The 14,088-nt window shown below is 42.7% G+C and overlaps 1 protein-coding gene across 1 annotated transcript in view; it reads left to right on the plus strand.

The window, feature by feature from the left end:
* The first annotated feature begins 5,101 nt into the window (after window positions 1-5,101).
* The window catches only part of RIPK1 (receptor (TNFRSF)-interacting serine-threonine kinase 1), a 21,016-nt gene continuing 12,029 nt past the window's right edge, over window positions 5,102-14,088 (plus strand). The window contains exons 1-5 of the mRNA XM_010000911.1: window positions 5,102-5,253; window positions 6,822-6,975; window positions 7,402-7,539; window positions 12,664-12,892; window positions 13,687-13,836. Coding sequence (XP_009999213.1) covers window positions 5,102-5,253; window positions 6,822-6,975; window positions 7,402-7,539; window positions 12,664-12,892; window positions 13,687-13,836 — 823 coding nt within the window. The remainder of the gene's footprint in view (window positions 5,254-6,821; window positions 6,976-7,401; window positions 7,540-12,663; window positions 12,893-13,686; window positions 13,837-14,088) is intronic.

Below are 14,088 nucleotides of genomic sequence, written 5' to 3' on the forward strand. Positions count from 1 at the left end.
GGACCAGCCGCCCCTGCCGAGGCTGCCTGTGCTTCCCCGTACGGGAATACACAGTTTTGTGGCCAATTCTGCCCCGAAACGGGCCGCGCCGCAGCTGTTCCGGTGCGAGCCAGTGCACAAGCTCCCTTTCCTTTCACCTCCCTCCGCCCTGGTCCTGGGAAGCATCTTTGCTTCCTTTGCCTCGGCTCCTCCTTACATTCCCCAAGGGATCCATTCTGTAACCTGCTGCTGATCTGACACAGGTATTTTGTTTGTTACTTCCAAAACGAAAAAGAAAAAAAAAGAAATCCTAAGTTATTCCTCAGTGAAAAGATGCAGCAGCTGAATAAAACCTTAGCAGAAAGGAGAGGTTTAGGGAGAGTGGGTTGCCAGAGTTACAGCCATAGAGCTGGTGCATTGACAGCATTTGGAACGTTTTGCCTACATGCAGTATTTTTGCCTTCAGCTGCAAGGACCTTTCCATTTATCACCTGTCACCCACGTCAGTGGTACCAGCTTTGGTACCTGTTCCTTACTTCCTTCCCTTCCTGGCTGATCAATAAGTGGCCATGAGTTTCGGTGCTCGCAGGCTTTCACTTTCTCCAATTACACCCTGAACTTGTGCTCTGCAAGTGTCGTTGGACCAAAAGGGCTGCAGTTAATGCATGACCCTTCTGCACGTCGCCGTGTTAGTGCTCTCAGCAATCCTCCTGAGCTGTGCCGGCTGCTCAAGAGCTGCACGAGCCAGTAACAAACCATGAGAACAGAGCAACCTGCTTTTGAATGATACCTAGTACACCCTAGTGACCAGGTCATGATTCTTGGGAGGTTATGTGCCGCGTGGGGGTCAGTGGGGAGAACATAACCATGGTGTTAGGAAGAAAAATGCCACAAACCCACTTAACAGACTTCTGTCCCTCTCTAAAGAAAACTTAAACACGTTATTACTGGGCAAAAATCCCTCTCTTTTAGCAACCTGTGTTCAAAATGTTCATAGTACATAATGTCGCTTGTTAAATAAGAACCTACCTTAACAGATACGTTCAGATAGTGTATTAGAGAAAAACTGCTTTAGAATTGAGCACGTATACAGATGAGGGCTATCTCATAGAACACAAATTAACCCTTACAAGTATGTGTAGCTTCTGTAGGGTTATGCTAAACCAAACTACAAGATTTCTGTTTTCTTAACCACAGATACATAATGTCAGTCGTGGGTGTGCCATAGATACTGAGAATATATTTGGATCACTATGTATCTCAATAGAAAGCAGTAAATTTGGAATGCACTTGAGCCTTTCAGTTTCCTCGCTTGGTTTCTGTATCATCTGACATTTTCAGGTAACATCAGCCAATACCTCATGTTAAATAGTATACTGAAATACCACAGAATCCTAGGGGTTGGAAGGGACCTCGAAAGATCATTCAATCCAACCCTCCTGCCAGAGTAGGGGCACCCAGAGCACATCACACAGGAACGCATCCAGGTGGGTTTGGAATGTCTCCAGTGAAGGAGACTCCACAACCTCTCTGGGCAGCCTGTCCCAGTGCTCTGTCACTCTCACAGGAAAGAAGATTTTTCTGATGCTTATGTGTAACCTCCTATGGTCCAGTTTGCTCCCAGTGCCCCTTGTCCTATCACTAGACATCACTGGAAAAATCCTGGCTCCATCCTCCTGACACTCACCCTTTACATATTTATAAACATTGATGAGGTCACCCCTCAGTCTCCTCTTCTCCAAGCTCAAGAGACCCAGCTCCCTCAGCCTTTCCTCATAAGGGAGATGCTCCACTCCCTTCATCATCTTCGTAGCTCTGCGCTGGACTCTTTTGAGCAGTTCCCTGTCCTTCTGGAACTGAGGGGCCCAGAACTGGACACAATATTCCAGATGTGGCCTCACCAAGGCAGAATAGAGGGGGAGGAGAACCTCTCTCGACCTACTAACCACACCCTTTCTAATGCACCCCAGGATGCCATTGGCCTTCTTGGCCACAAGGGCACGTTGCTGGCTCACCACCACCACACTTCCTCAGCTTATCTACGAGGATGCTGTATGTAGTCTTTGTTTAAAAAGCTAGCTAGAGATTGCTTTCCTTCCTACAAAAACTTTGCATTTGAAATAAGTCTTAAGATCAAATAACTTTTACTCAGGGTATTTCACTACTTAATAACAACAACAAAAAGTAGTAGCATCCTAATAGAGCGTGCCCAAGGAGGAGGGTTCCCTCCTATCTTATGAGAAAATTCCCTCTGTTGAATGTTAGCCAGTTCATTCCAGCAGCTGTCTCACGATTCAGAAGTTACTACTTCTGAATTTTCAAGCCTTCTGGTTATGGTGATTACATGCTGCTTGATAGGAACATGTATTAGTAAAGAGGAAGAAGGTTCTATAATTGTTGCAATTTGAGACAATGCTGGTTTTAATCAGATTGTGGTGTTGAATGGCAGCCTCAAGCTTTCAGTAATATTAATGCAACCTTAGAGATTCAGCATTCAAAAATCACAGAATCACAGAACCATTGTGGTTGAAAAGACCTCAAAGACCACAGGGTCCAACATTCAACCCAAAAACCAAACAAACCCCAAACAAACCTTGACCACTAGAGCATGCCTTGAAGTGCTACATCTACATGTTTCTTGAATACCTCCAGGGATGGTGGCTTTACTACCTCTCTGGGCAGCCTGTTCCGACATCTGACTACTCCTTCAGTATAGAAATTCTTCCTAATATCCAATCTGAGCCTCCCCTGCCGCAACTTCAGGCTATTTCCTATGGTCCTGTCATTATTTACTTGAGAGAAGAATCCACCACCCACCTCCCTACAACTTCCTTTCAGGTAGTTGTAGAGGGCAGTGAGGTCTTCCCTCAGCCTCCTCTTCTCCAAACTGAACAACCCCAGTTCCCTCAGCTGCTCCTTGTTCTCTAGACTCTTCACATCTAATTTACATTCACAAGACCACATGCAATTCTTACAAGAATAATTACTACCTAGATAGATAGCTACTCTTAGTATGGAAAAATTACCATAGATATGTAACTTAAACTGTTCTTGAAAGGGACACGCCAGATAAGTAAGCAAGATGCTAGTTCATGCCATACTAAAATCTTATAACTGAACTCAGACCTTTGTACCTGTGACACTCACCCCATCTGCACAACAGTCAGTAGCACCACCCCAAGGAACCACAGAACCATCACCAGAAACTTCCAGGGAAATAAAAGGTCAGCAGCAATGGATGTTCTTAGCACTGCTGTGAGTCATATGTTACTCAGCTATTTGATTAACTGCAAAGGAAATAAATAAAAAAAGAACAAAACTAAAACAAACCCCAACAAAACAACAATCCCTCTCCCCTAACCATTATTAGGCATAACCAAGCTTACCTTTTCACTGAACTAATGCAGCCATATCCTCAGTTCTGTGCTCATAATGCAGTCTAGTAGTCCAGCAAAACAAAATCTTCATCCTTTCAATGTCAGGAAAGCCAAAGAAGAAAACTCAAAAGAGAGCACACTGCTCTAGGTGTAGAGAGGATGCTTCCTGCCTATACAACAACCCATAGAGTATATCTATACTTGGAAGATTAAGCTCTTGCTTTCTCTCTTCTACAGGCACAACCTTTTTTTTTTAAAAAAAAAAATAAAAAAAATTACATTTACTCTTCCCTATTTTGGCTTGCAAGCATTCGACCAAACAGACAGTTTATAAATCTGCTGATAAACGTCTCTCTTCCCAGAGACACCTACTTCCTACAGACACTTTTACTACCTTCCTAAGTTCCCAGGCTCCAGAAAGAAGCTGTGTTAATTAGGCAGCTGATGTTCATTACAGCATTAAGCAATCTTTTAAATTAGAGATTAGGTACACCTTCATGGTAGTTTACAGAAGTTAGCAGTCACTTGTTGGTCTGAAAAATTTGGGAATCCCTTTGTTACAGTATTTAGAGCTCTTAATCACCCAAATGAGCCTATCTACTGTTGCTGAAAGTGACACTTGGAAATGGTGCCTTTCTCTAAGCTCTGTATGTCTGTGTCATAGTAGGAAACTGAGTAGCCCTGCTAGTCTCTTGGACTTGTTTTTTTCTCAATCAAGTCTTTCCTTACCTCCTGTAAGATGCTTAAGATAAAAGTTCCATGAGAAAAAAAACAGAGGTTGTAACTTGCACCTGTGCTAGCAAAACAGCTTGCTGACATGTGCCAAAGGTATCCACTGTTTAGCCTTCTTTTAAGGCTGTGCCTCATGAGAGGCACGTTAGGCAAAAGGGCACCACAGCTTTATCAAAGGCTTAACGTTATTCTGACATCTACTGGGGTTTGTTTATCTACCCATTCTGTAGGCTCTCTCAAGTTCTCTTTTTCTTTTGCTGCACTTAGGAGTTACTACAAGATTTTACAATTTCTTTGTTCCTCTTCTTTTTGAGGGGCAGAGGAGAAGTTGCCTTATATCTGCACCACAGCCCTTCCTGGCACTTTTCTCCTCAAGTCCAGACAGCTGTGAAAATAGGTTTTCCACAGAAGCTGAGTTCTTTCTTTCACTCTCCAGAGAAACCTTTTGTTTGTTTTAAATTTCAAGCAAACCCTTTAGAGCCAGATTTGGAAAGATGCCTAAAAGATAGTATAGAGTTATATAAGTATCTAGGCACCTGACGGGCAATTTAGAACACGAGATTCCTATTAGAATCATTAGGCACTACCAACCATTGGGGCTGTGGCCCTTAATTTTTCAGGGTTTCAGTTTTAGAACACGTGATGTGTAGGGACAGTACCCATCTACTACAGATTAAATAGGTAAAACTGTTTATTAACCACATTTTGAAAACCTCAGGTAAAGAAATGGTTTTACATCAACTCAATATAACTGTAATGGGTTGACAGGATAAATCATTGTGGTTTTTAGGTCTGATCCTGTGAGAACCACATCTTTTACTTCAAACTGAGGCCCTTTGTTCTTAAGGGTCATGGGAGTATATGCTTTTGTCCCATTCTTTACATAGATGCTTATTTAGTGGAACAGCTAAATGCTTGATAATGACACTTCTGTTTCCTTGTTTATACTACAGGTCCAGAAGCACTAGAGTAGTTGATTTTGTTTTACTTGCTAAGCCACAAAGCCTGCAAACATGTCACTGGAAGACATCCACATGAACTCCCAGGATTTACTTGAAAAAAAACACTTGGATGCTGGAGGATTTGGAACAATTTCTTTATGCTTTCACAAGAAGCATGGATATGTAGTATTAAAAAAAGTGTATACGGGACCCCAGCGCACTGAGTAAGTTATGGATCTTGGTTCTGATTTTTATCTTCCAGTTAGTCTAAGAAATTTTCCAAACTCAATGGAGATAAATATAAATAAAGTTTAATAGTTTCAGATCTTTGTATCCTGGAGATACTGTATATGGGGAAAATACTCTAAGGCAATACTAGCAACTGTTCTGCAAATTTTCCTTTTTCCCTTAGGAGCCAACTTTTAAAATTGTAACTCATTGTTCCAGTGAATTTCTTGATTTCCGTTGCAAGGTCAGCTCTCCTGTGAATTGTTAAGAAGCAAGGGGACCCTTGCACACTAAAGGGACTGCAGGAACTTGGTGGGCATGTAATATTTGCAAGCTAGCGGATCTGTTTTCAATACAATTGTACAACTGTAGATGTCTGCTAGGAACTAAACACACATGAGCTGTCAGCAGAACTCCTACCCCACGTGTATAATACCAAGAATGTAACCCTCTGCCCATTGAGGAAAAGCAGAGTGAGCCAAGCTCACTGAATAAATTCAAAGATTGAATTAGCTGCTGATTTCAGTGGGTTCGGATCACATTGCAGGTCTGCTGCCTCAGAGCCATAACAATCCTACAGCTCTTCCACAAGTCATCCGTGAGATGCAGACAAAAGCCCATGGTCGGGTTATAGTTAGGGTTATAGTAAATAAATCAACTGAGTTTTTATTTTGCCAGTAGAAACCAAATTAAGAGATTATGGTAGCTTGCAAACTGCACTGGCAGTTTGAGGTGAACACAGTTTTAAGGTGGACAATCCTGCCTGGTTTATTTTGGAGTTTGTGTTTTTACTGTCTCACTACACAGACTCATACGTGTGTTATTCCTTAAAGATTTGAACTAAAAGTCTACAAGCAAATTTACAACTGAGCCTAATGCAAAATAAGGAGCCACCTTCTTCCTACAGGCTAGAAGAATGCAGAGGGAGACAGCAGTTTCCTTTTAAGCAACAGGGTAGGAAAGCACAAGCAAGCAACATAGTCTCAAGATATTCTTGCATCCTTTTACTTGATGACTAGAAGAGAAGGAATAGTAAAAAGAAGGCTGTCTATTATCATGGGTACCAGTAATCATTAGTAAATGTTACCACCATCCAGTATGTGGGTGGATCCCCTGTAATAAATACATTTTGAACATGACTGTGGCCCTCTAGGAAAGAGGCTGGTATAGTTTCCTGCACAAGAGGTAACGGAGTGTGTCTTGATTGTCCTTGTCAAAAGGCTCTTTCAGCCATGCCCTGTCCTGATCCCACACCAGTTCAGGGATTTGAACATGCACAATCAGCAGTGCACCTGCAAAAAAGAATGCTTATGCACTGTCTGAAAAGCAGGCCTTAAAATCAGGCAGAGCAGTCTCTGTGCAAGGCATTGAGACTTAGAGAATATAACACAGCATGCACAAAGTGGTATCAACATAAAAGCCACTGAAAGTGTGGTTCATCTTAAGGGTGGCCCTAGGAACGTTGACATTTTTGGCCATCATTTTCATTATGAATTAACAGCATTTTAATCCCTGTGTTCTTTCTAACCTGGCACCTAAATTCAGTGTAATTTCTGTTTTACAGATACAATGCTTCCCTCCTTGAAGAAGGGAAGATTATGCACAGGCTGCAGCACAACCGTGTGGTAAAACTACTAGGTATACTTTTGGAAGATGGAAACTACTCACTTGTGATGGAGTATGTGGACCGGGGAAACATGATGAAAGTGCTGCAGAAAGTGAGCGATGAATTACTTCATCCCTTGCCACTCCCAGGGTTGATAAAATACTTGAAAGGATGTTACTGCCATCTCCAAAGAATGGAGCCAGTGACAGTCCTGCCCTCTCTAGAGACAGCAGAGGACATCTATGGCTTTCCTTCGCATCACAGAGGAGCAGACCAGAGTTACAGGTTCAGAGTTACAGGAGTGTTTGTAGAGATACGTGGAGAATTGGCTGAAAAAGAATTATTTTGTAAATATCAAGTGACTTCAGAGTTACTTTAATGAAAAATTTAGATCCAAGAAGGACATAGTTCTTTTTTAGCCTGGCTTGAGCAGTGGTTCTCTTGGGACTGGAATAGAAACTTTTTTAAAGGCTGTTTTTAATGTGATGGTGGTAATAGTGGTTCTTCTAACAGATGGTACTTTTGTTCTTAATTGTAGATCTCACTGCCTTTGTCAGTGAAAGGGCGTTTTGTGCTGGAGATCACAGAAGGAATGCTTTACCTGCATGAGCAAGGCTTTGTACACAAAGACCTAAAACCAGAAAACATCCTTGTAGACACAGACTTCCACATTAAGGTACTTGTTAGAATGTAAATGGAAAAATCTGATAATTTTGGTTGAAGAACATTGTTCAGGAGCACTGGTTAATATTCCCGATTGGTAGATGAACTTCTTTGTATTCTAACAAGCTAAGACTAAGAGGGTGTTAGCAGTGGTTCACTGGAAGCATGGTGGCCTATTATACAAACCTCTGAGCCTGAGGTTTGTATAATCTTCCCCACATCTGTAAAAAACAAAACCAAACCAAACCAAACCAAACCAAACATCAAAAAAAAATCACTAAGTATTAAAAAAAATGAATAATATTGTTGAGAATCATAGAATCACAGAACCGTTAAGGTTCCTCTTTAATTGTGATGACCTCATTCTGCATCTCCTCCCTGTCTCCTAGCTCATGCGGCTGTATATCCATGGAACAGCTAGTTCCACTGCTAAAAACTGAGGCAAAGTAGGTGTTCAGCACCTCAGCCTTTTTCTCATCCTTTTTCCTCTCATACTAAGATTCCCTTTGCATCCAATAAAGGATGGAGATTTTCCCTAATCCTCCTTTTGCTGTTAATGAACTAATAGAAACATTTTTTATTATCCCTAACAGCTGTAGCTAGTTTGAGCTCTAGCTGTGCTTTGGCTCTCCTAATTTTTACCCTGCATAGGTTCGCTTCATCTTTATAGACCTGTCCCCTCTTCCAAAGATCATAGACTCTCCTTTTGTTCCTAAGGTCCAGCTAAAGGTCCCTATTTAGGCAGGCTGGTCTCCTACCCCACATACTGTTTTTTCGGCACACAGGGACAGCCTGCTCCTGTGCCTTTAAAACTTCTTTCTTGAAGTATGTCCAGCCTTCCTGGACTCCTTTATCCTTCAAGGCAGCCTCCCAAGGGACTTTGTCAATCAGTCTTCTGAGCAGGTCAAAGTTTGCCCTCCGGAAGTGTAAGGTGATAGTTTTATGAACCCCTCTCCTTGTTTCTCCAAGGATCAAAAACTCAATCATCTCATGATCACTGTGCCCTAGACAACCACCAAGTTTTACTTCCCCCACAAGAGCTTCCCTCTTCACCAGAAGCAGGTACAGGAGGGCAGCCTCCCTGGTTGGCTTACTTATCAGCTGTGTGAGGAAGTGCTCTTCCACACATTCCAGGAACCTCTTGTAATGTTCCCTCTCTGCTGTGTTGTATTCACAGCAGATGTATGGGGGGTTAAAGCCCCCCCACAAGAACAACAGCAAGTCACTGGGAGATTTCTCTCAACTGATTACAGAAAGCTTCATCCACCTCACTGCTTTGGTTGGGAGGTCTCTAGCAGACTCCCACAGCGATACCAGCCTTATTGGTCCTTAACCTAATGCAAACACTCTCAACCTCATCATGTCTATACTTGATTTCCAAGCTCTCATAACATTCTCTAACATAGAGGGCTACTCCACCCCCCTCCCCTTCCCTTTCTATCCCTCTTGAAGAATTTATAGCCATCGATTGTGGCTCTCCAGTTGTGTGACGCATCCCACCACATTGCTGTGATAGCCACTATGTCATAGTTTTCCTAGTGTATCATGGCTTCAAGCTCCCTGTTTGTTACTCATACTGGGTGCATTGGCATTGATGCACTTCAGATGAGCTAATGATTCCAACACCTTTTTCCCACTGTGGGCTCCATTTCCTACCAGACCCTTCTCAGGTGCTTCCATGGTTTCTAAACATCAATCCTTTCCCTCAAATGAAACAACAAACTGAGAATCCTCCTTAGTCCACCGTCCTTCAGGCCCTGGCATGTTTCTCTTGGGCTTGTCCCTAACAGGCCCAGTTTTCTCCCCTTCCCCCTTCATATCTAGTTTAAAGCTCTGTCAATGAGCCCTGCTAACTCCTGCCCCAAAATCCTTTTGCCCTTCTGGGACAGATGCATCCCACCTGCCACCAGCAGGCCAGATGTCTCGTATAGCAGCCTGTGATCAAAAACCCAAAGCCCTGCCTATGGCACCAGTCACATAGCCATGCATTGATCTGCAGACTCCTCCTGTTTATCTCTTCATCCTTTCTTGCAACAGGGATGGAGGCAAACAGTACTTGTGCTCCAGACCCACTAACCAGCCCTTCCAGGGCCCTGAAGTCTCTCTTCATTGCCCTTGGACTCTTTGTAACAATTTCATCACTATGAACCTGAAACACCAGCAGTGGATAGTAGTCACAGGGCTGCACCAGATCAGAGAGTTTCCTTTTAACAGCTCTAATCTGAGCCCCAGGGAGGCAGCAGACTTCCCTGTGGGATGGGTCTGGTTGACAAATGGACCCTCTGTTCCCCTCAGAAGGGAGTTACCCACCACAATTACTTGCCTTTTCTTCTTAGCTGAAGAAGTCCTAAGGCATGAGGGTGAGTGACCAGCCCTAGGTGATTCACTTGGTAAATCTACCTCTCCACCTTCATTTGCCTGGAATCAATGAACTACAAATAACAAAACATCTAGAAAGAAATCCCAAACCTCAATGCACAGAGATTGAAACCAAATAAAATGTCTTATGGTTTGTCTTTTGTCCTTTATTGCTGTATTTTCTCCTCCTGCCTTTACCTCCTCCTTTTTATTCCTTTCGTTCTTTCACTGATTATCTTTTCCTCTTTTGTCTCCATCTTTTTTTCCCTCAGTCATCATTTGTAATTGACAGCGAGCTACAAAAAAAGCAGTGGGTAACTACTTCAGAGAATGGTTTATAAGCCTGTTCCAAAGCCTTTTGATTAACTTTAGTGGGCTTTTGGGTCAAGACATATAGATAAAGAGCCTATTGCTGAATAAACCTGAGCAGAATTTGCAGCAGTCCTCATCAAATGTCCTTCTCTGGTCAAGGTGAGTTGCTGATATAATCACCCTATTACAGTATGAAAGCATAGAGTACATTCCTGTGAAGAAGGCTTTGCCACTTGATATTTCTTGCACATGTATTAGTGAGAAGTGGTTTGACAAGGTTAATATAGTAGGAAGTCCTAATCCAGTATGAGCAACTCAAAGAGTTATAGGATTTTATTTTTTGCCAAAAATTAAAAAAAAAATCATGATCTGCTCTGTAAATTGGATGCTTTTTGGGGTTTCAGCTTGCTTATGGACAGGACAAAACTAGGCTATCATGGCCCTGCATGACAAACTGAACTGGAACCCAGGGTAAAATTCAGAATCAGATCAGAGTTATTTAAGCAGCTTAATCATAATTTAAGGCAGCAGTATGATTTATCTGCTTGAATGTGCCTAAAATTGCCAATAGCTGTTATAGGAAACTGCAAATGTAGAAAGTTTTATATCGTATCTCCCTCTATTACAATAGATCTTTCACTTGTAGACATGAACGTGGACTCCTACTTTCTCAGCAGGATGTCACATTTTCCTCTTCCTCTGAATACATCAAAATTTGGCCCAAACTCAAGAGGAACAATAAGATAATTAGAGGCAACAAGAGAGAAAAGAAAAGCAAGTTAGAAGTCAGGCAAGGTGTCACCTGAGTTTTATCTGAAGTGACTGGGTTACATAATTCAGTTTGACAGCTGTCTGTGGCCAAGAGAAGCAGTCCCATTTCCTTCCTCTTCTGTTGACCTCCTGTTCCCTTGAATTAGCATTCATGCTAATCTGACCACCCAGCCCTGACGTAGGAAGCCAAACAAGCAGATTACAATTTGTCTCATTGACAGTGCTACCCTTCTGTTGGGGAGCACTTGATTCAGCAAGCCAATGGTCTCTCTGGCACTCAGTCTTCCCAGTGTCAGGTAAGTGTCAGTGCTGGAACAGGAGGTGCAGAGGGAGCACACGAGAAGAGGCTGTGGAGAAAGGAGGAAAGGATTTTAAGCTAGAGAAGGGTAGATTTAGCTTGGGCATTAGGAAAAAGTTCTTTAATATGAGGGTGGTGGATCACTGGAACAGGTTGCCTAGAGAGGTGGTAGAGGCCCCACCCCTGGAGACATTCAAGGTCAGGCCTGATGGGGCTCTGAGCAATCTGATCTAGTGTGAGATGTCCCTGCTTATTGTGGGGGGGTTGGACTAGAGGACCTTCAGAGGTCCCTCCCAGCCCAAGACATTCCATGATTCTATGATAACATCCTCTCCCAAGCACCTTCTGGACAGGGAACGTTGGTCCTTGGTGTCCCCTGACCCGTGTCCCCCACAGGTCACAGCCTACGGGGCCGGCGGCCGTGACGCGCCAGAAGCAGTCCCATTTCCTTCCTCTTCTGTTGACCTCCTGTTCCCTTGAATTAGCATTCATGCTAATCTGACCACCCAGCCCTGACGTAGGAAGCCAAACAAGCAGATTACAATTTGTCTCATTGACAGTGCTACCCTTCTGTTGGGGAGCACTTGATTCAGCAAGCCAATGGTCTCTCTGGCACTCAGTCTTCCCAGTGTCAGGTAAGTGTCAGTGCTGGAACAGGAGGTGCAGAGGGAGCACACGAGAAGAGGCTGTGGAGAAAGGAGGAAAGGATTTTAAGCTAGAGAAGGGTAGATTTAGCTTGGGCATTAGGAAAAAGTTCTTTAATATGAGGGTGGTGGATCACTGGAACAGGTTGCCTAGAGAGGTGGTAGAGGCCCCACCCCTGGAGACATTCAAGGTCAGGCCTGATGGGGCTCTGAGCAATCTGATCTAGTGTGAGATGTCCCTGCTTATTGTGGGGGGGTTGGATTACATGACCTTTGGAGGTCGCTTCCAACCCAAGACATTCTATGATTACTGGCTTCACTGTCAGCAGTCAAAGTTGTAAAACTGCACCCTAAGATTTCAGGAACGTCACCTTGTCAAGCACATAGTGTCCAGGTATCCCTACTTTAACTTATTCCGTGCTATCCTTTTCCATGTCTCTTTGCCATATAACATCGCATCATTTTAGACCCTCTTCTTCCCCCTTTCCTTAAATTTTGTGATTCTTCTAAGTGGCATTAAGTTAATGAAGGTTCAGTTTAATGGTTCCCAGATTACAGTGTTAATTTATTTAGGAAAAATAACCCCATAAAACAGCATGTAGTTTATTTTCTTTTCTTGTAGTTGCATTTTTTGCAATGTTTCGTTTTTAGATAAGTTACTACCAGCTATTGATTATAAAATGGAGCACTGCAAGAGATACTGGTTTGTCTTCTTTCCATCACAGCTCTAGCTCTGACAAATCACATCTTTCAGATTGCAGATCTCGGTGTTGCCTCCTTTAAGAACTGGAGTCGGCTGACCCAAGAAGAGACTGTCCGACAAAAGCAGCTGAAGAACACTCGCCAGAACAATGCTGGGACTCTTTTCTATATGGCCCCAGAGCATTTACGCTCTGTTAATGTAAAACCTGTGGAGAAGTCAGATGTTTACAGCTTTGGCATAGTGATCTGGGCAATTTTTGCTAGCAAAGAGCCGTATGAACGTAAGTTACTCCCAGAAGGACACTATCACAAAATTAAGTTATAAATGTTAAGCATTTGAAGTTTTAAAATTAAGATTAGTAAATTGAATCACCTAGGCCTCAGAATAGCACTTCATGGCCAGTAAGAGGCATCAATTGTATCATTCCTGACTTCTAAGTGTGGACAAGAAGGCATGGGCCCAATCTATTCACATCCAGATGGTGTGGGCATAAACCTGCACTCAGTGGCAGTAGTTAAACAAAGCTTGGGCAGACCAGGATGGAAACTCTGATGTATGCTATTTCCTAAGGTAGGCTAGTTATGTGTGGTTTTTCTTTTAACAGGAATGGTCACACAGCCAGTTACTGTTTCTTATCTGGGTGATGCTAAGTTCTCAACATGCTTTAGTGTGCTCATGTAGAGCAATAGGAGCAGACTGTTAAACTCCAGAGTAACATGGTTTTAATTGTGAAATTACTTTTTGCTAACTAAATAGCTAAACATTGCCTGTGAGGCCGTCTTTGTGTTCGTACCCAATGCAGAGCGTAACTGAGATTCAGGTTCTAGAGAGCTCTATCTGTTACCCTTATGTACACTGGGGATGTCTTGCATATAAAAGTAAGTCCATTAACCTTCAGTGGAGGTTAGGCCAGTAAATTCAGATTCACTAATGTGACAGATTTGTAGCTGTAAATCAGACATCTTTCTTTGAGATCATCTTTTACACATCCACAAACACACAGGGAGCTGCTTCACTGTTTCTTTGACCTATATAAAAGCAGCAAAACCTGTGATAGGAAATTTTATTTTTCAGATGGTATAAATGAAGCCCAGATTTGCTTTGGCATCATTAGTGGAAACAGACCAGACATAAAGGAGATCACTAATAAATGTCCAGGGGAAATTATTGACTTAATGAAACAGTGCTGGGAGCAAGATCCAGAGAAACGGCCAACCTTTGCAGGTAAGGCATTACTTTGGGATTCTTTTTGTTACATGTTGGTCAATAGTTTGTAAAGCAGCAAAACAAACTTGAGTGTTTTCATCTTAAAATATGAATTTTTCCTTTGAAAGTAGAAATATCGAGTCACATGCCCAGTAAAGCCTGCTCCCTGTACCCTGACTACAAACTTGGATCTGGTCCGATACCTACAGATTGGAGGAATACACTCCATAACTACTGATAATTTGCCTTCAGCTTAGTATCTTCCTGCTG

Source organism: Chaetura pelagica, unplaced genomic scaffold (genome assembly GCF_000747805.2).
Source record: "Chaetura pelagica isolate M959 unplaced genomic scaffold, ChaPel_1.0 scaffold104, whole genome shotgun sequence".
Classification (NCBI taxonomy): domain Eukaryota; kingdom Metazoa; phylum Chordata; class Aves; order Apodiformes; family Apodidae; genus Chaetura; species Chaetura pelagica.